This window comes from Schistocerca piceifrons, chromosome 9 (genome assembly GCF_021461385.2).
Source record: "Schistocerca piceifrons isolate TAMUIC-IGC-003096 chromosome 9, iqSchPice1.1, whole genome shotgun sequence".
In the NCBI taxonomy this organism is placed as follows: domain Eukaryota; kingdom Metazoa; phylum Arthropoda; class Insecta; order Orthoptera; family Acrididae; genus Schistocerca; species Schistocerca piceifrons.
Window position 1 is genome coordinate 83,124,714 of NC_060146.1, and position 23,366 is coordinate 83,148,079.

At 45.2% G+C, this 23,366-nt stretch overlaps 1 protein-coding gene across 2 annotated transcripts in view; it reads right to left on the reverse strand.

Moving 5' to 3' along the window:
- Positions 1 to 7,164: 7,164 nt before the first annotated feature.
- Positions 7,165 to 23,366, reverse strand: part of LOC124716977 (cytochrome P450 4C1-like) — a 166,323-nt gene continuing 150,121 nt past the window's right edge. For both annotated transcript variants that reach the window (XM_047243581.1, XM_047243580.1), the window contains exon 7: positions 7,165 to 12,376. In XM_047243581.1, the coding sequence (XP_047099537.1) occupies positions 11,948 to 12,376 (429 nt within the window). In that variant the 3' untranslated portion in view covers positions 7,165 to 11,947. The remainder of the gene's footprint in view (positions 12,377 to 23,366) is intronic.

The following is a 23,366-nucleotide window of genomic DNA, read 5'->3' on the forward strand; positions in this document are numbered from 1 at the left end:
AGACAAACATGTAGTTCCTGAAAAGGGGCAGCAGCCTTTCCAGTAGTTGCAGGGGCAACAGTCAGGATGATTGACTGATCTGTCCTTGTAACACTAACCAAAACAGTCTTGCTGTGCTGGTATGCGAACGGCTGAAAGCAAGGGGAAACTACGGCCGTCATTTTTCCCGGTGGCATGCAGCTTTACTGTATGGTTAAATGATGATGGCGTCCTCTTGGGTAAAATATTCCGAAGGTAAAATAGTCCCCCATTCGGATCTCCGGGCGGGGACTACTCAAGAGGACGTCGTTATCAGGAGAAAGAAAACTGGCGTTCTACGGATCGGAGCGTGGAATGTGAGATCCCTTGATCGGGCAGGTACGTTAGAAAATTTAAAAAGAGAAATGGATGGGTTAAAGTTAGATATGGTGGGAATTAGTGAAGTTCGGTGGCAGGAGAAACAAGACTATTGGTCAGGTGAATGCAGAGTTATAAATACAAAATCAAATAGGGGTAATGCAGGAGTAGGTTTAATAATGAATAAAAAATAGGAATGCGGGTAAGCTACTACAAACAGCATAGTGAAAACATTATTGTGGCCAAGATAGATACGAAGCCCACGCCCACCACAGTAGTACAAGCTTATATGCGAACTACCACCGCAGATAACGAAGAGATTAATGAAATCTATGATGAGATAAAAGAAATTATTCAGATAGTGAAGGGAGACGAAAATTTAATAGTCACAGGTTACTGGAATTCGGTACTATGAAAAGGGAGAGAAAGAAACGTAGTAGTTGAATATGAATTGGGGGTAAGAAATGAAAGAGGAAGCCGCCTGGTAGAATTTTGCGCAGAGCACAACAAAATCATAGCTAACACTTGGTTCAAGAATCATAAAAGAAGGTTGTATGCATGGAAGAAGCTTGAAGATACTGACAGGTTTCAGACAGATTATATAATGGTAAGACAGAGATTTAGGAACCAAGTTTTAAAATGTAAGACATTTCCAGGGCCAGATGTGGACTCTGAACACAATCTATTGGTTATGAACTGTAGATTAAAATTGAAGAAACTGCAAAAAGGTGGGAATCTGAGGAGATGGGACCTGGATAAACTGAAAGAACCAGAGGTTGTAGAGAGCTTCAGGGAGAGCAATGGGGAACGATTGACAAGAATGGGGGAAAGAAATACAGTAGAATAAGAATGGGTAGCTTTGAGAGTCGAAATAGTGAAGGTAGCAGAGGATCAAGTAGGTGAAAAGACGAGGGCTAGTAGAAATCCTTGGGTAACAGAAGAGATATTGAATTTTATTAATGAAAGGAGAAAATATAAAAATGCAGCAATACAAACGTCTCAAAAATGAGATCGACAGGAAGTGCAAAATAGCTAAGCAGTGATGGCTAGAGGACAAGTTTAAGGATGTAGAGGTGCATATTACTAGGTGTACGATAGATACTGCCTAAAGGAAAATTAAAGAGACCAATGGAGGAAAGAGAACGACTTGCATGAATATCAAGAGCTCAGATGGAAACCCAGTTCTAAGCAAGAAGGGAACGGAGAAAGGTGGAAGGAGAATATAGAGGGTCTGTACAAGGGTGATGTTCTTGAGGACAGTTTTATGGAAATGGAAGAGGATGTGGATGAAGATGAAATGGGAGATATGATACGGCTTGCAGAGCTTAACAAAGCACTGAAAGACCTAAGTCGAAACAAGGCCCCGGGAGTAGACAACATTCCATTAGAACTACTGAATGCCTTGGAGAGCCAGCCCTGACAGAACTCTACCGTCTGGTGAGGAAGAGGTATGAGACAGGCGAAATACCCTCAGACCTGACAAAATTATATAATAATTCCAATCCCAAAGAAAGCAGGTGTTGGCAGATGTGAAAATTACCGAACTATCAGTTTAATAAGCTACAGCTGCAAAATACTAACACGAATTCTTTACAGACGAATGGAAAAACTGGTAGAAGCCAACCTCGGGGAAGATCAGTTTGGATTCCGTAGAAATACTGAAACACGTGAGACAATACTGACCTTACGACTTATCTTAGGAGAGAGATTAAGGAAAGGCAAACCTACGTTTCCAGCATTTGTAGACCTAGAGAAAGCTTTTGATAATGTTGACTGGAACACTCTTTTTCTAATTCTAAAAGTGGCAGGGGTAAAATACAGGGAGCGAAAGACTATTTACATTTTGTACAGAAACCAGATGGTTAGTTATAAGAGTCCAGGGGCATGAAAGGGAAGCAGTGGCTGGGAAGGGAGTGAGACTGGTTTGTAGCCTCTCCGTGATGTTATTCAATCTCTATATTGAGTAAGCAGTAAAGTAAACAAAAGAAAAATTCGGAGTAGGTATTGAAATCCATGGAGAAGAAATAAAAACTTTGAGGTTCGCCGATGACATTGTAATTCTGTCAGAGACAGCAAAGGACTTGGAAGAGCAGTTGAACGGAATGGACACTGTCTTGAAAGGAGTAAATAATAAGAACAGCAAAAGAAAAACGAGGATAATAGAATGTAATCGAATTAAGTCGAGTGATGCTGAGGGAATTAGATTAGAAAATGAGACGCTTAAAGTAGTAAATGAGTTTTGCTATTTGGGGAGCAGAATAACTAATGATGGTCGAAGTAGAGAGGACATAAAATGCGGTCTGGCAATGGCAAGGAATGCGTTTCTGAAGAAGAGAAATTTGTTAACATCGAGTATAGGTATAAGTGTCAGGAAGTTGTATCTGAAAGTATTTGTATGGAGTGTAGCCATGTATGGAAGTGAAACATGGACGATAAATAGTTTGGACAAGAAGAGAATAGAAGTTTTTGAAATGCGGCGCTACAGAAGAATGCTGAAAATTAGATGGGTGGATCACATAACTAATGAAGAGGTATTGAATAGAATTGGGGAGAAGAGAAATGACCACATAACTAATGAGGAGGTAATAGAATTGGGGAGAAGAGAAATTTGTGGTAAAACTTGGCCAGAAGAAGGGATAGGTTGGTCGGACATATTCTGAGGCATCAAGGGATCACCAGTTTAGTAATAGAGGGCAGTATGTAGGGTAAAAATCTTAGAGGGAGACCAAGAGATGAATACACCTAACAGATTCAGAAGGATGTAAGTTGCAGTAGGTACTGGGAGATGAAGAAGTTTGTACGGGACAGAGTAGCATGGAGAGCTACGTCAAACCAGTCTCTGGACTGAAGACCACAACAACAACATACTTATATCTGCCGTTTCTGAGAACCAGCAAATTGAGAATCATTCGGAAACCCGTTGTTAACTGAATGATTCGTTGCAATAAAATAATGAGAATTATCTTATTCGTGGCAAAAATATTATTGTAACTTGCGTGTTACGATGGTATGCCATTTGAAGGCAACGACACACTGAAGATCCACAAAAACGGATTGTTTATGGCATAGTTTATTACAATTAAATTTCAGTTAGTAACACAGCTACGATCAAAGCTCTTACCACGTGTCACACCGTAGGATTGGCTAATACATGTTTTTTTATCATTTTAGCGCAGTGAGTAGCGTTATCGACCCCAAATGTAATGCGTGATATGGCGGTGGTTGGCGTCTCGTCAAATTTTTTTTCCGAACATTCGCGTAATAGTTTCTGACGCTTTATTGTTACTTTAATATGTGTATGTACTATAGTATTTGATGTTATGTAAATACAAGTTCACCTTTTTTTGAAGAGTGAGTTTGTTCGATTGGCTTAATCTACAGGACAGCTTGCGCTACTTGCATAAAAATATTTTGCTCCCTTTTCTTTTACGTTTCTTAATTCACATGTTGCAAAGATTTTCCTACTGGGTACGAACAGTGATCAAGTAAAAATGACCTTGGGGTTTTACTAAAATGTGAGAATGATGACATAATGCTTACTTTATGTGGAGAACTACTGAAAATTTGTATTGCACTGTTTGTAATAGAAGTCTTATAAGCCTTTGTCCTTACTTATAGGACATGGTAGTTTTCTTTTCATCTTAAAATACGTACATGGATATTGAAGTTTTTATTTGTGTATATTACATGTACAAAAACGTGACTAGCGTATGGACAATGGAGGAAATGTGCGTTTTCATAGAGTTAACGCGGGAATTTTACGCGCACCCATTTATTAAACAGTGTGTACGAGCTAGACGAGCTAGATATATCCAGCAGCTGCCGCTGGAGTGCGTTGTGATCGCGCATTCCACATGGGGCCCACTTACCGCAGGCAGAAGTCGCATCGTTCCTGAGCGTTCAGCAGCACCTTGAACTCGGCACGTTCAACGTTGACGTTCGACCGCAGGGTCCGTGTGCCGACGGCTTTAGGGTTTTCCAGCATTATGTTCCGAGACATCAGCTTACAGATAGAAAGTAGCAACCATAAATTTAAAATTCACCGAAAATACTCCTTTACTGACACATTAATCCCAGTCTTCAAAGTCGCACCCTTCTACCACATGATGCATCGTGTCCTTTCTATCCTCATGTCCCGAGAAGACTGTGACTTGGAACTCAATACAATAAAAATAATAGCTGCAAATAATCAATTTTATTCCAACATTACTGACAGAATTCTCATTAAAGAAAACTGAAGACGCAAGCCACATCCTTACTATTCACAGTGAACAATGTATAAACAGATGGAACATGAAATAGTGGAGTCTACCTTTTACGAGGAAAACGTGAAATGGATAATCAAAATTTTAAAAGTTTTCTATGTCCCACAGATAGTAGGTAAATGTCTGTTAATTTCGAAAGGCAAAGAACCAGACGTCATAGAAAGTGGAATTCGTAAAGTCATCTCCCGGGGCTGTTAGTCCTGCTATAGTGAACAGACTGGAACGTCAGCCTCCTCTGGGTTCAGAGAGTGCACCGACGCTGCACATTATGTGCATCCTTTGCCTCGCACAGCATTCATGAAAACCACAAATACATAATATGTACGTACAAGTCCTACAAATAAAAGGAAAGGCTGCAAAACTCACTCAGTTAGAAATTTTAGCAATTAAGAAACATATATATGACTGAATGAACAAACTCAGTTCATTTATTCATCCCTTCTAGACAATATTGCAACTCCTAGATATCAGAAAAACCTTGTTTCCTTCATCAAAATAACAAAAAATTCCATTGCAGAGCATAGATCTACTTCGATGCACGTTTACTCACAGTTATTGTAAATTCTGTACTTATCTCTTTCGTAATATTGTCCTAATGAATTTTGTAAAAATATTTAATTTGTCAAAACTGTCAACAGAGACATCTTTTACAGTTTAAGTCAAGAATCGATAGATTTAGATAGTTGACATGCTTGCCTTTGCTTCGTTGTCATCTTTAGGATCAGTCATGTACTAGAAAATGAACTTAAAACCCAAAACATAGGTTATCGAAACCACGCTAAAAGATTGTTTTATTTAATTAATCAATTATAAACGAGTTTTTTCTCTACACTGATCATCTAGCTTTAATCATAATTTTGCTCTAATACTTGTACGTTCATAAGTCATAACTATGTACGCTGTTGTTAATAGCAGCCCCATCTTTTCTTGTCACTGCTGAGTTCCGCCAAAGATGAGAGGAAACTCAAAGATGACATACCGACGAGTTAAAATTCCACAGAGCGGCTAATACAAGAGTCGCGGCGCTGCGAATGTTAACTCAGCTGCCATTTCCACGGCCGTTCCGGCACTGGGTGGGGGGGGGGGGGCCCAAAGAGTTCCTGGTTTTCATTACGTCTGGAGAAACTGACGCATCCCCATAATTTCTATTTTTGTTCCGTAAAATTTTTATTATAAGCTTATGGTGGCATTTCTTTCATTTGATGCTCAATGCATCTGTTTGTAATGGTCATTGTTACGGTCTTCCAAATCCAAACATAGCTCTAAGCACAATATGACAGTTCAAGCAGACAATGTGCTACTGATGTGTTGATTATAAAAAAGTAACAGATTTGTCGCAGGACGTTTTGAAACTTCAAACCATTGGTAAAGTAACTCAATAGTCTCGGAAAACAAGGAAATTGGCTCAGGCCCTATATTTTTATTCTGTTAAGACGTATAGCTACTTACGAAGGTTTGTGAAATTACCTCATCCAAGAACAGTTCATTGCACTTACTGAGAATTTAGTTATTTACAAACTGTGACCATATTTTTACAGCAACTGAATTTGGGAAAAAAGCCCATTATGTGTAACAAAAATGTTCACCTATAGCACTATTTCATCTGAAGAGTAAATTGTTTGTGTGCATCTAAATCTTTTGAGTAGACAGTTAAAGTTGCAATACTACATACCAAGTTTATTTTTTTAAAGGTTAGAGAAAAAGTAGAACGTCATTGAAAACACTGTAGAAACTAAATGCCGAAGTAATCACTGTAGAAATGAAATATCAATAAAACATTGTAAAATGCAACGGCAGTGAATTACTCGTTTGTCTTGTAAGTTATTATTATTGTTGTTATTATTATTATTGCACTACTTGTACTAATTACCGAAAATACACAATTTTTTCAAAGATATCATCACTGATGGTGGTCTGGTTTGCTGATTAAAACACAAACAAAATTACAAAATTTCTGCGATAATCGCCGTTTCTGTTAGCTAATCATTAAAGCGTTTGGCAGATTACTACATAATCTTCATGTGGTAATTACTGAAATTGCACAGATTTATTTCCAGTTTGCGAGTAACGAGACGTTGTCGTGAGTAGGCGAACATGTTTTGAGTTGTCTTGCGGTTTTTCGATTAATATTTTACTTATAGCTGCTATTTTTACACATAAATCGCTGGTGTTTACTGTTTTCTGAGAAAAAATTAAATTATGATGAGCTATTTGAAGTGGTTATGAGTTCATGGAGGTGTGACAAAGCACACGATGTCCTTGACCACAGAAAAAATCGAGGACGGGAAATCGATTTGTTTCAGACTGGGAGAATGTATAGCCACCCTCCGAAATTTAAACTTGTTGTGACACACCCTCAGGATAGTGTGGCCTTGCTGATGCTGCAATAAAATCTGCGACCGCCGGTACACCTAGACCAAACGGACGATCTTGGTAATGACTTTACTCCAAAGTTTCATGCCAGAAAGCATAAAATTAAAATTTAAAGTGCTGAGTTTCTAAACTGGCTGTCCACCGTTTCGGGAGTGGAGTTTGATGTTTAATTAGGACATAACACGGATAATACTGTCAACAGCACACACAATTTCCAGGTTTATTTTATTAGATTGTGTACATTTATTTTAGTTCACACACAAACACACACAAAGTGCAAAATGAGCGAATGGCCCATACAATCGGTCAGATATTGTCTGCCTGAACTTCATTTCAATGCTCACAGAAAAGTTGATTGCTTAAAATCTCTGAGGAACAAAATTACAGTTTCAGGATTTAACTAATACATTTCACACAGTTCTTATTAAGAATTCCCTCTTATCAAAACTCCATCTCCCGCACAGCTCAAGTGCACCAGCACACTCCTTTAATAGTAGTTGAGTTTAAAACAGCAGTAACTTCCATTTGCATTATAATGCAGCATACCACGGTCTTCATGTCGCTTTCACTTAGCAAAATACTCAAAACGGTCATATCATAATATCCACATAGCGCTCTGTATATATTCTCACGTCCTATTCCTGACACAGCAATGCATATTATCTTGTTTCTCCACCAAATATAATCAACATTGACAAAATATTACATAGATAAAATATATCCCTAATTAACCATAGCATTACTTTTCGTAGAGAATAATGCTTCCAGATTATCTCAGTAATTACAACCTAGACAATACCCATACACATCAATAAGAGAAACAGTTCTACACTTTGTCAGAAGACAAACATTAACAACAGAAGCGATATTTTACACAATAAAATTGGAGTATCAACAAATTATTGCATATATAGATCAGTATGTGCATCTTAATAGAGAAATCTCAATTCGAAGTGCTCATCAGAAACCACTCATCAGATAAGCTGCAGCTTGTTGCCCATCAGTGTGGACAGCAGTCATATGTGCTGCCCGCTGGGGCACCTGCAGAGACATGTGGTGGACAGTGTGGAGGCTAGCAGGCGGTGCACTGTCCCCTACATCATTCTAGCTGCTCTGCAGCAGAATACAAAATCACCTCCTGACAATGACCAGCAAGACCTTCAGCTCCATCCGTGCGAATGGTGGTAGTATATGCTGGGATTCTCCAGAGACATGAAGGAAGCCCTGATTGACCAGGGTGTAGGGCACTGAGTGGGCATTGTGGTGCAGATCATCTCAGCACCAGTGTGGCAGGAAGTGGGAGCGCTTCAGGATGGTGGCCAGGAAGACCCTGAGTTCTAATAGTGTGGAGTGTTATGGTATGCAGTGGGCTCGTATAGAAGTATGCAAAAGACTCAACCTGCATGGACAGCTTACACTGGGTTCTTGCATAAGCAGAAGACATACAGGAGGCCCTGATCAGCTGGATAGTGTACTGTCTGATAGTGGGTACATTGACTGCCAGGCCTATTCCAGCAGCTGCACAGCAGGAAGTGGATGAACCTTCGGCCACTGGCCAGGAAGACTCTGACCAGCATCAGTGTTTGTTATTGTGGGCCTAAGCATCTCAAGACTGATTAACTGGATGTTATGTATCCCAGTGGATAATGCATTGTATGCCATGTCGTCCCAAAAGACCTGTTGTAGTAAAGGGAAACACTCCAAATTTTGGCCAGGAAGAACTTAAACTTCTGCAGAATGGACAGTGATGATATTAGGCTTTTCGTAGGAACAAACGAGACGGTCATCAGATAGATGATCTATATGGTGATAAAATTGTATTATCCTTCCAGTGAGCATGTAGCAGGAAACAAAGTCTCCTCTGGGTACTGGCTATGGAGACTGACGGGTCTAGTTATTTGGTGGGTGCTCTATGTGATGAGACCCTGCATAGGCAAACAAGAGACCCTGATTGAATGGATTAAACATTGATCAGGTAGAACATAATCATCACTGATTTACTATTGATATAAACCCCTCGAGGCAATAGCAGCGTCTCCTGGTGATGAATGACTGCTAGGCTGACACACACATGGTGCATGGAGTATGAGTATGCTGTCCATGTGAAGAATGAGGAAGGCAAGCGATCTGTCTGTCTGCTTGGAAAGTGCCTTACTTTTCTGGTGTTCGAGGAGTGCTGCAGTCAGTATTTCAACATGTGGTGAAAACAAGGTGAAACCACATCCAGACTTCCTGAAAATTGGCGACCAACCCTCATCACATATGTCGAACATCGTAGGATGAGCAGCCGGGAAAAATAGTAAAGGTGGAACTAACATCTGACTTTAATACTGAGTAGAGAACAAGTGTCTAAGTCCACTGAACACTCCTAACGGTGGGTCTCCACAGCTGACAACCAATGCATATGCCAATGTTAACACCACACATTTTCTCTGCCTTGTGATGACTGCGTGTTGTGTGATGTCCTTAGGTTAGTTAGGTTTAAGTAGTTCTAAGTTCTATGGGACATGACCATAGATGTTAAGTCCCATAGTGATCAGAGCCATTTGAACCATTTGAACCACAACATTGACAGTTACAAATGAAATGGACACATGACTATTGGTACTTGACATTGGCGCAGTGTTGGAGCACAGCATGGCCCGATAAATCCTGATACCTTCTTCATCATGCCAATGGGAGAGTGTTCATCAGTGTCTTCCAGGTTCAAATGGCTCGGAGCACTATGGGACTTAACTGCTGAGGTCATCAGTCCTCTAGAACTTAGAACTACTTAAACCTAACTAATCTAAGGACCCCGAGGCAGGATTCGAACCTGCGACCGTAGCGGTCGCGTGGTTCCAGACTGTAGCGCCTAGAAGCGCTCGGCCACCCCCGCTGGCCCATCTTCCAGGAGAACAACTCGTTGATGCCTATACTGTGGGACAGAGACATGCTGGCAGCGACGCCACTATGCTCTGGAGAACGTTCATTTAGGCATCCATGGGTTCGATGGACCTTGTGCAAGACACCATGACGACCAAGGAGTATCATACACTGGTTGTAGTCCATGTACATCTCTTTGTGACGATCATGTTTCCTGACAGCAGTGGCATTTTTCAACAAGATAATGCGCCATGTCAAAAGGCCAAGAGTGTGATGGAGTGGTTTGAGGAACACAGTTGTGAGCTCAAATTGACGTGCTGGCGCAATAACTCGCCCAAACGTACCTAGTATGTCACTGAACGTGGCGTCAGAGCTCATCGCCGGCCTTCTTGAAATTTGTGATAATTAGGTGACTGGAGTGTCCAGATGTGGTGTCAACTCCCTCCAATGACCTACCAATGCCTCACTGCTTCCATACCATGATATGTCGCCTCTGTTATCCGATCCAATGGCTGAGATACCGGCTATTAGGCACGTGGTCGTAATGTTATGGCTGATAAGTGTATATAATCTGAAGGAGAGTGCATTGCCATCCATTTCCTGCTGCTGTGTAGCAGGAACTGGCAGTGCCTCAGACCAGGCCCATCTTGTTTTTCCATTTTCTGGGCCTCTGCAGAGACACACTGGTATCCCTAATCACCCTGTAATCTATAGGCTGATAGAGAACAGGATGTACTCCAGGTCCTCACAATAACTGTGTGGCCGGATGCAGAAGTGCCTCAGGATGAAGAACAGGAAAAGAATGAGCTCGAGCAGTGTAGAGTGCAATGCTATGTGATTGCTAGAATGCGGTAGATCCTGCATGTATGGATGGTGTACAGTCTTAAAGAGAATGAACTATCCTCGAGGTAGTCCAAATGGTTGTCTAGCACCTGAATTTTGGATAGGAAGGGCTTTAGGTTTAGCAGTGTCATGAGAGCCATCCTCTGCAGAAGAATGCAGGAGTACCTGATCACGTGCTTGAAGGCTGGGTGGATGGCGCACAGTTTCAAGGAGAATGCATTGTCCTCAGTGGCCTATCCTCCAGCTCGTCCCAACAGTTGTGCATCACCTGGGTATTGGGTAGGAAAACCTTGAAACTTAGTATGTCGTGGGAGTAACTCTATGTTGTAGGCCTTTGCAGAAGTGCTCAAGAGTCCCTGATCAGACGCCGTGAAGGCTGATAGATGCGAAGTTATCCTGTCAGTGGCTGTTTAGTAGAAAGCACATGACCTCCTGGATATGCCAGCAGTGTGTTGGCAGTGCTACAGGCTGGGTTTGTTTATGGGCATGCAGGAGGCCATGACAATAGTATGTAGGTTGGTGGAGAGTGGGATGAATTCGGTCTTCCCAATGGCTGTGCAGTAGGAAACTGAAGTGCCTTAGGATGATGGCCTCAAAGAGAATGAGTTCCAGCAATGTAAAATGTGTTATTATGTGATTAGTGCCATGCAGCAGAATCTACTTGCATGAACCATGTAAAGTCTTAAGGAGAATGTATTTGTCTTCCAGGTGCTCCCAATGGATGTGTAACAGGAAGCTGAATCTCCTGTGAGAACTGGCTAGGAAGACAATGTCACAAGAGCAGTTCGATGTGCTAGGTCCAAGAGGAGCATACATGTGTCTGTGATTGCTTGATGTGAAGGCCGATGTAAAAGGGTGTAGCACTGCAAGTCCTCCAAGTGGCTGTTTAGCAGGAACAGAAGTGACTCTCGCTGTTCACCACGAACATACTGAGGTCCAGGGGCACATTGTGCTCCTACAGAGTGGACATCTGCAGAGGCACACAGGAAACCCTTATCATCTGGGCAGTGTGCAGGCTGAAAGAGAATATATTGTGCCCCAGGTCCTCTCAATGGCTGTGCATCAAAATGATGAATCTCCTGTGAATACTGACTAGGAAACAATGAGCTTTATTAGTGCCATGAGAGCAATCCTAAGTGCTCTCAGGAGCGGAGTTCCTGATGTGTATCATGTGACAGATGATGGAAAGGATGTAGCGTTCCAAGTCCTCCTAGTGGCAGTGACCAGGAACCCAATTAAGTCCGAGGACGTGTCGGGTGGTGGCGCTATAGGCCAGACTCTTGCAGAGGCACGCAGTAGACCTCGATCGGCTTGATGGTGTGTAGGGTGATGGTGAGCGCGGCGTGTTCGAGGTCCTCCCAGCGGCTGTGCGGCAGAAACCGGAAGCGTCTCAAGACGGTCGCCAGGAAGACTTTGACCTCGAGGCGCGCATACTGGGAGCCCACGCAGTTGCGTGAGCCCAATCCGAACGGCACGTAGCTGCAGGGGTGCTCCTCGCCACTTCGACCCTCCAGGAAGCGCGAAGGGTCGAACTTCAGCGGGTCTGGGAAGAACTGCGGCAGGCGGTGCGTGAGGAAGGGCGTCACGAATAGCATCGCGCCCTTCGGGACTCGTACCCGTCCTTTGGACAACCAGATCTCCTCCCTGACCATCCGAGAGAGCATCGGAACCACCGGGAACAGCCGCAGCGTCTCCTGTGGTATCATCCCAGGCATTGAGATCCAGATTGAGTATACAGGCTTCTACTTTCCTAAGGTACCAACAACACCCTACCCCAGATTCTTTAAGGAATTGAAGACCCATGTATAAAACAGCATCAGACATCTGTTCATTGAAAGACATCATGTTTACGCCAGTGACTGTTAAACTTTTTATTTTCAGTATTGCAATTTCGGCCTTATGCCATTATCAAGTGCAGAAAATGACAACGACGTATAAATTTGGCAGCCTGTATAAAGTTGACATGGCTTAAAGCGAAAACATTTTCACTTGATAATGGCCTAAGGCCGAAATTGCAGTTGTGGAAATATAAAGTATAACAGTCACTGGCATAAACACGATATCTTTCAAAAAAATTTTACATGAATGTGAATCCCAGTTATGAAAAGTTAATTAGACGTCTGTTGCTTTGCAAATCATCTGACTTGTTAAATATATGATGTTAAGCAGGTAAAACCTTTAGGGTTGAAAACACAAAAAGTAGTTATGTCGGTTTTATTAGCTTCTAATTATTCACCCATAGAATAGTGGAAAAGCTGATATCATTTTTTTTTTAATTCTGTAGATAAGCGTAGGCCATACATTTTCTTTGTTTATGAAACCTGATCTGATTAGGGCCATCATTCCCTCTCTTACATCAGACCAGGTTTTCACACATACAGTACCTTTTTATGTCATAGTTACCTAAGAAATAACAATTTTAATATGACAGTGTGTGAGTCAATATCAGTAAGAAACACAATGAACTCTCGGCTGCTACTACTGCTCTTGATGCCAATGGTAATAATAATAATAATAATAAATAATAATAGTAATAATAATAATAATAACAATCATGATAGTGGCACATATAAATAGAATGTATAGGTGTACAAAATAGATGTTTTTTGACACACTGAGCTCTGAGGAAAGGAAATTTAAGAAGACTGCATCACGTAAGCGCATGGGGAAATGAGGAAGGTCTGGTTGGAAACAAGGATGTACAGAGGCAAAGAATGTGTACGAGGACAATGGTAGTCATTATTGTTGCTCCAGGAGATATGTCATTAATTGTCTTCTGGAGCTAGATATGTTACTCAGTTCTCTAATATAATCCAGGAAGGTACCCGGTAGAGGCATATCAGAATTACCTTCCTACATAAATTTTTAAATTCCGTAAGTATTTATACCAACGATATTCAGACCTATTTACATTTATTTGGAAACGTAGTTCCTCTCCTAAGCTGTGTGTCGTACAATGATAAAATTTTGTAGGTATCTTCAGTGGTATATGTGAAACTGCTTGCAACCTGGATACCGCTTTGAGTTAGCAGAAAAGAAATAATACACTGAAATGTCGTGCCTGATGCGGGAAGTAAACTGCTTGAATAAACAAAATTTAGTAAGCGGGGCTGCAAGCGAGAAAAAATTTAGAACAGGTTTGGAATTATATTTGATGTTTGTTGAGAGTCGCTGGGCGCTCTCGTTATCAAACACTGGATAAGTATATACTTTATACGTCCTAAGAATAATCATGATGTACGCAAACACATACGCGATGATTGGACAGCAGCCGTACACAGGTTGTAATGAGACACCTTTCCTAACCTTTTTTTATAGAAATAGGCGATATCAAAAGATATTTTAAATCTTGTATAGGTTAAAATTATCTCAGCTGTTTCACTAAAAGAATTTCATATGATTTTGAATAGAATGTATTATATTTCAGGCTAAAACGTATAAAAAGAAATTAATTTGTTAGTACTCCATACATACAGTTAAAATTACTCTTCTTTTAGAGGTATTTGAAATTACGAAATATCTGCCATGCTTAAAATACATATTACTAATTGCACAATCTAACCTAATTATTAAATTTTTTTCTGGTATCGTTTATAAAATAACGTTATATCTTGGTGATGATACTTCTTTTGTCAAGAAAGTTTGTAAACTCTTTTGCTTTTCAAACTCTTTGGAATATTGTGAGCAACGCAGAGTGTAAGGAGCAGTGGGCATGCCTCTGATGACACTAACAATGTAAATTGTGGTGTTATGGAAGTGAAAATTTTAAAGACTGTGTGATACTGAAAACTGTGACAAAAAATAAAATTCAAGAGTAAAACAGGCAAATCTTCAAAAATTATGCAGATCAACAGGAATCTTACGCCTCTCGAAGCTTTCGAAACTTTTGAACAGACAGGAAAAATTAATGCTGATGTGTGCTTGTGTGAGATTTCAAAATGTTGATATACTCTTCGAAGTAGGTCTCACGTATGTGTTAGATATCTTATTACAACGTTACGTTAAATGAAACTTTAAGATATTCTGATGCCTTAACAACCATCAGTGTTTTTCTTAAGCGTACTTTAGCTTCGTAGTTTTCATTTTAAAATCGTGTACAGCCCGTACTGTTGTGGTCTGATTGTCGCACTGCCAATACGCTGGCGCCGCTGCCTGTTAAAAAGGGGCCCCATACAAGCTGCTCTTCTATGTTTTACAAAAGTCTACAGAAAAAATTTAGCTTTGAACTTTTCCGAGGAACTGTATTTACTAAAGTTGAGTACACTTGCGGGATGTACAGCTGAACCGGTAGCATTGAAGTCTGGGATTTCAGTACACTTCATGGATCGAGGGTTCGAATCTCACTCTGATTATTCCTCTTTCTTCGTAAAGTTTGCAGTAGCTACATCTTTTAAATGTAAAAGTCATAAAATATGTGCTAGTTAACACATGTATAATGGACATTTCTTAGTGAAATAACCGGGTCTTCTTAAATTCTTGAATTAAGTCCGGTGATGCTGAGGTAATTAGATTAGGAAATGAAATACTTAAAGTAGTAGATGAGCTTTGCTATTTGGCCAACAAAATAACTGGGAGTTGTACGAGTGGAGAGGATATAAAATGTAGACTGGCGATAGTACGGAAAGCGTTAGTGAAGAAGAGAAATTTGTTAAAATCGTTAACATCGAATATAGATTTAAGTGTCAGAAAGGCTTTTCTGAAAGTATGGAGTGTAGCAATTTATGGATGTGAAACACGGACAATAAACAGTTTAGACACGAAGAGAATAGAAGCTTTTGAAATGTGGATCTACACAAGAATGCTGAAGATTAGATGGGTAGATCATGTAACTAATGAGGAGCTACTGAACAGAATTGGGTAGAAGGGGAATTTGTGGCAGAACTTGACTAGAATAAGGGACCAGTTGGTAGGACACGTTCTGACGCGTCTAGGGATCACCTATTCAGTACCGGAGGGATGTGCGAAGTGTAAAAGCCATAGAGGGAGACCAAGAGATGAATACACTAAGCTGATTCAGAAGGATGTAGGTTGCAATATTTACTCGGAGATTAAGAGTAGCATGGAGAGCTGCATGAAACCAGTGTTAGGACTGAAGACCATAACAACGCAACAACTTGTTCCTATTAGATCTACAACTTTGCTCCCACCGTTCTTTCCTCGAAGTTCGAAGCTCTGTTGCGCAAAACTAACAAAAAATTGACGATTCAAAGTACTGGTCATCGCTGGCAACAACTTTTTCCCAGCTTTCGAGCACCATAAGAATCCCGCGGCGGCACAACTGGTCGACTTTGGAGGAGGTCCATGACCCGATTGTATTCTGCCTTGTTCATACATGACCGGAAGTGACGGTTAGGGGGGCGGTCAGAGGGAGCAAGATTTACGGCGGGTGGCGTAGGATTCCCCGTTTCAACGTTTGCAAGTATGTCCTGATGGGTTTTGTGACATGGAATCGATCAATGACATGCTGCAAAATCACGTGTTCATATATGTCGCTGCGTTGCGGCCGTTTGTCTTTCAGTGCTCGGCACAGACGCATCAGCTGCTTTCGTTAACAATATCCTGTGAGTGTTGCCGTCCGTTTGAGTATCTTCGAAAACCTCTCTCTCTTCCACCGCTGCGCCGGTCTTCCACGCCAAAATCAACGTTCATAAAAGACTGAAACCGTTCTCTGCACGTTCTTTCACTAATAAATGCCTCACCACAGGTTCTACACAGCATTTAATGAGCCTCAGCCGCAGATTTCTTCATGCTGAAGCCAAAAGTTAAAACTTCACGCAAATAATGAGAATTGGGCTTGTAAGTCGATATATCCAATCGAGAAAAACTTTAGGATGCAATCACAAATCGACTAAAAAATGCTAACGCTTACTGTACGACACGACACAAAACCACTTGCCCCTACTGCCATCTGCTGGAAAACGGTAAAAGCAAAGTTGTAGACCTAATAATTACATACTGCTCGAAAAATTCCATTTCCCATTGCAAACATAGGCTGTTTACTGTCGATATTTTATGAAATATTTTTACAAAGTTTCTTTTAATTTACGTCTATGGTCACAAACTTTTTGTTAGCAGATTACCGGTTTCGGTCGTTGATGACCATCATCACATCTGTTTTATAAAAACAAAATCCTGATTTACATCAGCCGTAGTGGCATCGTCAAATGTTAAATGCAGAATCAGCACCAGCATTTAACATTTGACAATGCCTCTATGGCTGCAGTACATTAGGATTTTGTTTTTATAAAACAGATCTGATGATGGTCATTATCGACCGAAACCGGTAATCTGTTAACAAAAAGTTTGTGACCATAGACGTAAATTAAAGGAAACTTATTGTATATACGGGTCACTGTTTTATGCGCGACAATGTCGAAGCTTGTGAAATTGTTATAAAGGTTATTTAAACTAAGAAAACATAACAAATTAAATTTTTTTGACAAAATGGAACGTGATGTCCTCTTTGTTTGGACCTTATTCTTTGTTTTATACCACAGATGTGGTCTCGCACTAGCAAGGGTGATAAGTGTCGTGGAAACAAAGAAAACAATAATTTTCACAGCACTGAGCACACTATACAACTGCTGCATTCTTACGGTTGCCACCCTAGAGCCAAGTTATGGGCTTTGTCAGAAGAAGTGACAACACATTTAAGCTGCCAGACGTAGTGGAAATCAAGTTCGAAGGTTTGCCACACGTCACTGTCAAGCAGTGGCGGGGTATAGAACGGCACGTTAAAAGAGAAGAAGAGAAAATGTGGTTCTTGGGTGGCTTCGTGGAGTCTGTTGTTGATCGAATCATTATCAACGTAGCAGAAATGTATTTCTCGGATGCGGATACGGAAGGAATTGAACGACTAATTGTAAGTACGAGGGTCGCCCAGAAAGTGATGCACCGCATACTTTTTTCTCAGCCGAAAACAAAGCTACGAATGCGAAACGCTACGTACGTAAGTCCCGTCAGTGAGCAACACAAGTTTCCGTCACTTTCGACAGATAGCGTAGCTGGAGGACAGATTCAAAATAGCGTCAGTAGGTGATGTACGTTACAAGCGACATGATGTCATTAAATTTCTCACTGCAGAGAAAGAAACGGTGGGGAATATTCACAAATGCTTGTGCAAAATCAATGGAGCATCTGCTGTCGACAGAAGTACAGCTACTTGCTGCGCACGGAGGGCGATGTCATCGAAAAGCGGTTCGGCGGAGCTCCACGATTTGGAGCGGTCGGGGAGACCATTCACGGCTGTCACAGCTGACATGTTGCAGCGAGCTGGTATCATTCTCCATTGAAGGGTGCCATTCGTGGAAGACATATTGAGGACAATGGGGAGGTGATTCACACAGTGACCAGGACAAGGCGCTGTGGCCTTCTCCACCAGACATCACGGCGCCTACAGTATAAGCAATCAAACTGACAGCCTGTAGCCGCGGGTTGCCCGGTCGCAGGCACACCGAAGCACTACACAACCGACAGACAATATTGATGAAAGGCCACAACAATAACAACAACAACAATAACAAAACAGCAAAGACACCAGCGGCCACCAGGGGCCACTGCCGGACCACACAAACATAAGGAAGAGGTCGCTGCAGATCCCAGAACTCTTTTCACACGTCAAACCACGTGATGGAAAATAGTTCCGAGGTACTCATCCGCCGAAGCGCTATAAACGCCGGCGCTCGGCCGCACATCGGATCAGAGGGTTGGATCCCCTCATTCGAAGGCGTCAGATTGCAAAGCCTGGGCTACTCTCAGGTTGGAATCTCCGTCTTCGAAGATTGTGTCCGTCTGTCTGTCTGTCTGTCTGTCTGTCTGCCCGTCTGCCCGCCGCTTACTGCTGTAGCTGTTCGTTCGTCCGTCCGTCCGTCCGTCCGTCCGTCCGTCCGCCTGCCTGCTCGCTGTCCATCACCGCCGCTACCGCTGCTGCCTGCTGTCCGTCCATCCGTCCGTCTGTTCGCCGCCGCCGCCGCCTGGTCGCCGCCAGCCGGTGCTCGCCGCCGTCGCCGCCGTCGCCGCCGTCGCCTGGTCGCCGGCGCCTGGTCGCCGCCGCCGCCGCCGTCGCCGAACGACCCTGGTCTTTGGCCGTCTTCGTCTTCCTCCGTCCTCGTCTTCCTCCGTCTTTGTCTTCGTCTGTCCCCTGTTTGTGTCCTTTCCTTTTCGTTCTGTGCGTTATTGTTTCTCCCTGACGTCATGTCCACCCCCACCACCACCGCCACCGCTACCACCACCGCCATAGTTTACAATTCCCCTTCCGCCGCCTCCACCACTATAACGTGGTGTGCCCAATCCCACCCCCCTCCTTCCATCCCACCTCTTCTCACTCTCCCTTCGCCCTCGCTCTTTGTCGGCCCCTCTCCAGCTTCTTCCTCCCACTCCTCTCGATCTGATCCTTTCCCCCCACTCCCCCAGCCTGTCACTGCAGCTCCGTCTAGGATGGTGGCCCGTCGGGCCACTGTCCATGCCCAGCTCTCCCCGTCGCCTTCGCCGTCGCCGTCACTGTCACCGTCACCGTCGCCGTCGCCGTCTCCGGCGCCGCCTGCTGCGTCCACGCCGTGACCTGTCCCTTCCCACCACCTCCCTATAGCTCCCGTCCCTCTTGTCACCACCCGCCCTTCTGCCGCCGTTAAGCGCCCTAGTGGCACCACCACCTCCTCCGCCCCCAAAAAGGCCCCGCCCCATCCTCCTTCCCTCCCCCAGGGTGCCATGAATGTCTCCCCACCCGGCCCTGCTCCCTCCGCCTCTTCCTCCTCCTCCTCCTCCTCCTTCCCCCCCCTCTTTCTACAAATACCTCCTCTCCCGTCCCGATCCTTCCCTTCTTGAGGCCCGGAATCTCTCCCTCCTCCTCCGCCAACACTTCCCTGGTGCACCTATCTCTCTCCTCACTCCCATATGGGATTCTGTTCCCATCTCCTCCCCCAGCCCCACCCTCCATACTGACATCCTCTCCCACCTCCCCATCACCCATTTTGGCCCCAATGCCTCCCTCACCCCTGCTCCTTCCCCATCTCCTACCCGCCAACCCCAACCCCCGCGTCGCCCACCGACCCTCACCACCGTGATCACTCGGATCAGTCCGTCGATCATGGAGGAGGAGGTGTTGGTGGAGCTCAAGGCACATCCCATGCTGGAGGTGCGAACGGTCCGCCGCATTTTCAACTCGGCCGGCTCCACCCGCCTTCTGCGGGTTTTCTCCGAGGACGCCCTCCCCATTGACTGTCTCCTGAAGGAGGGTGCCCTCCTCTTCAACCAGCGTTACAAGGTCGACCCTTCCCGTTCCCCTCTTCAATCCCTGCGCTGCCAGAGGTGTCTGCACTATAATGCGCAACCCACAGCTGAGTGCCATGAGGCCCTCACCTGCCCGCATTGTAGGCAGGCGCACTTCTTCAGGCAGTGCCCTAACCTCCAATCCCCTCCTTCCTGCAATACCTGCAATCTCCCCCATCCCACCTACTCCCAAAAGTGTAAAGCCCGACCCCCTCCGTCCACTCCTGAACTCACCATCCCTGTCCGTCCTCTGGATGCCCCCACCCCTCCTGGGAATTCCCTTCGTCCCCCCCCCCCACTGCTGAGGACATCATCCAGTTCCTCACTATCGTCCTCCAGAATGTCCATCCCTTTCAGCGCCCCCACACCCTCCAACAGGTATCCCTCGCCGCCCGTTCCATTTTCCACCTCAAAATGTACGCCACCTACTCCAACAACCAGACCCATTTCACCTTCTCCCGCCTTGACACCCTCGTCTAAATCCCTGTCATGGCGCGACAGCAACCTATCCTTTTCAACAACATCCGCTCCCTTCCCGCCAACAAGAACCTCTTCCTGCACACCCTTGCCACCCACCGCGTGGATGCCTTCCTCCTTAATGAAACTTCCCTCCAACCCCACCACTCCATCCACATTTCGCCCTATCTCTTCCACCGCTCCGATAATCCCCTCCCAATTGCGCGTGGCGGAGTAGCCATTGGTCACCACTGCCAGATCCCCATTCGGCTCCAACCTCTCCTTCCCGACCCCACCGAACACCTGATCCTTAGTCTCTTCTTCCCCGGCCTTACCGTTACCTGCGCCACCATCTATGTCCGCTCCAACGCCCCTATTCCCTTCGACTTCCTCTCCCACATCGACCTCAACATCCATAGTCGTTCCACCGCCCAGTTACGGTGGTGGCATCGGTTCCTCTCCTCTCTTCAAGGTGACCTAATCCCCATCCCCCAGCACACCCGTCCCGAATCCAATTCCACTCCTGATGTTATCCTCTCCTCCCCCAACCTCCTTGGCCGCATAATGGTGGATGTCCTGGAGCCTATTGGTAGCGACCATCTCCCTGTCCTCCTCACCGTTTCAGACGGTCGTCGCCCCCGCGCCGACCCTCGTCATGACCCTCCCCCTAAGTATGTCCATGACTATTCCTGTGCCGACTGGAATGCCTACCGGGATACCCTTTCCACCCAGGTCGATAGCCACCCCTTCACCTACCACCACCCTGACGATGTCACCCGTGCCGCCTCCTTTCTCCAGCAGACATTGTCTGAGGCTGTGGAGGCCCACGTCCCTACTGTCGCCATCCACCCCCACCGTCCTACCTTACCCCCACAGGCCGTCCTCCTCCTCCGTGAATCCCGTCGTCTCTACCGTGCCTTCCTCCGCACGCGTGACCCGGACACCCTACGACGCCACCGGCAACTCCAGCGACACATTCGTAATTTGCTCACGGCTAAGAAACGCCGGGACTGGCGACAGACATGCACCCGTTTAAATGCTACCCTACCAATAAACTCGTCCAAGTTCTGGTCGGCCTTCCGTCGCCTTACCGGAACTAAACCCTCCCCCTATTATCCTCTTCTCCATGATGATCACCCTTTCCCTGACACCCTTAGTAAGGCCAATCACTTTGCCTCCTACCTCTCCAATGTATTTTCCATCCCCGATGATCCCTAGTTCGATTACTCCCTCTTCCCGGATATCCGCGATCGAACTGACACCTCTGTCCCTCCCCTCGCTCCTGGTTTCCAGTACTTGGACAACATTGCACACACGGAACTCAATGCCCCTATCACTACACAGGATCTTATTGATACACTCCGCACAAAACACAACACCACTCCTGGTCACGATCGTGTCACCTACCGTCACCTTCGTGAAGCTCCTGTCTCTTTCCTCTCCACCCTGGCCAGGCTCTACAATGTAGTCCTGTCCACCGGTTACTACCCCGACCTGTGGAAAACCTCCCGTATCCTCATGTTCATTAAACCTGGCAAACCGCCGTCCGCTGTCTCCTCCTACCATCCCATCAGCCTTACCTCGGTCTTCAGCAAGGTCCTGGAATCAATCCTCACCCGACGCATCCACCAGCATCTCTGCCAGCACTGCCTCCTTCCCGTTACCCAGTGTGACTTTCGGCCGTCCTTCTCTTCCGACGACCTTCTCCTCCACCTCACTCATCTCCTTTCCGAACACCTTAATTCCCGTCGCTCCGCCATCTTCCTCTCCCTGGACCTCGAACATGCATATGACAGCCTATGGCATTCCGGTCTCCTCTTCAAGCTCCAAACCTTCGCCCTTCCCATTAACTACGTCCGTCTGATCAGCTCCATCCTCTCCCGCCGTCCTTCCTATGTCACCATCCATAACACAGATTCCTACACCTTTTTTCCCTCTGCCGGTGTGCCCCAAGGCTCCGTCCTCTCCCCTCTTCTGTACCTTTTGTACACGGCGGACATGCCGCCGCCGTCAGCCCCCATCCACCTTCTCCAGTTTGCCGATGACACCGCCTTCCTTGCCCTTGCCCCCACCCTCCAGCATTCCCTACACCTTCTCCAATCCCATCTTGACCGGTTCACTGCTTGGTGCAACCAGTGGTTGCTCAAGGTCAATCCCTCCAAAACCCAGGCGATCATTGTAGGTAAAACCACCCCTTCCTTCCGCCTCCTTGATTTCTATCTCACCATCTATGGCCGTCCTATCACCCTCACTCCCACCCTTAAGTACCTTGGCGTCACCCTCGACCGTCGCCTCTGCTGGACTCCCCACCTCCGGACAATCCAAGCCAAGGCACGCTCCCGACTCAGTCTCCTCAAGCTCCTCTCTGGCCGTACGTGGGGTCTGGACCCCTCCACCATCCTCCACACCTATAAGTCCCTCATCCGCCCTATCCTTTGTTATGCCCATCCGGCTTGGATCTCCGCCCCCCCCCCTACCTTTTATAAATCAAATCCTTGAACGTCATGCTCTCCGCCTCACCTATCCGTCTCCCCTCCCCCATGCGGATCCTGTACAATCTCATCCCCTTACCCCACCTACTCCTTTTCCTTGAAAGGATACGGATCCTGTACACCTCCCACAAACTCGATCCTCCTCACCTGCTCGTCTCCCCGATCCTCTCCCACCTCCACCAGCTGCCGCGCCTGTATTTGCACGTCCCACCCGGTCTCCATCTCTCCACCCTCCTTACCCTCTCCCAAGGTGGCTTCCGCCAGCTCCCCCTCCCTGATGATGTCCTCCTCCCCTGCATCTACCCCTCCTATCAACTTTGATCCTCCCCCCACCTCCTGTGTCATTTCCCTTAGGCACCCTCCCTCTCTCCCTTCCCTTCTCTTTCCCTTCCCCCCTCCCTCCTCCCCTCTCCCCCAGGCTTCCCCTCCCCCTTCCTCCATCCCCCTCTCTCCTTTGCCCACTGGCATC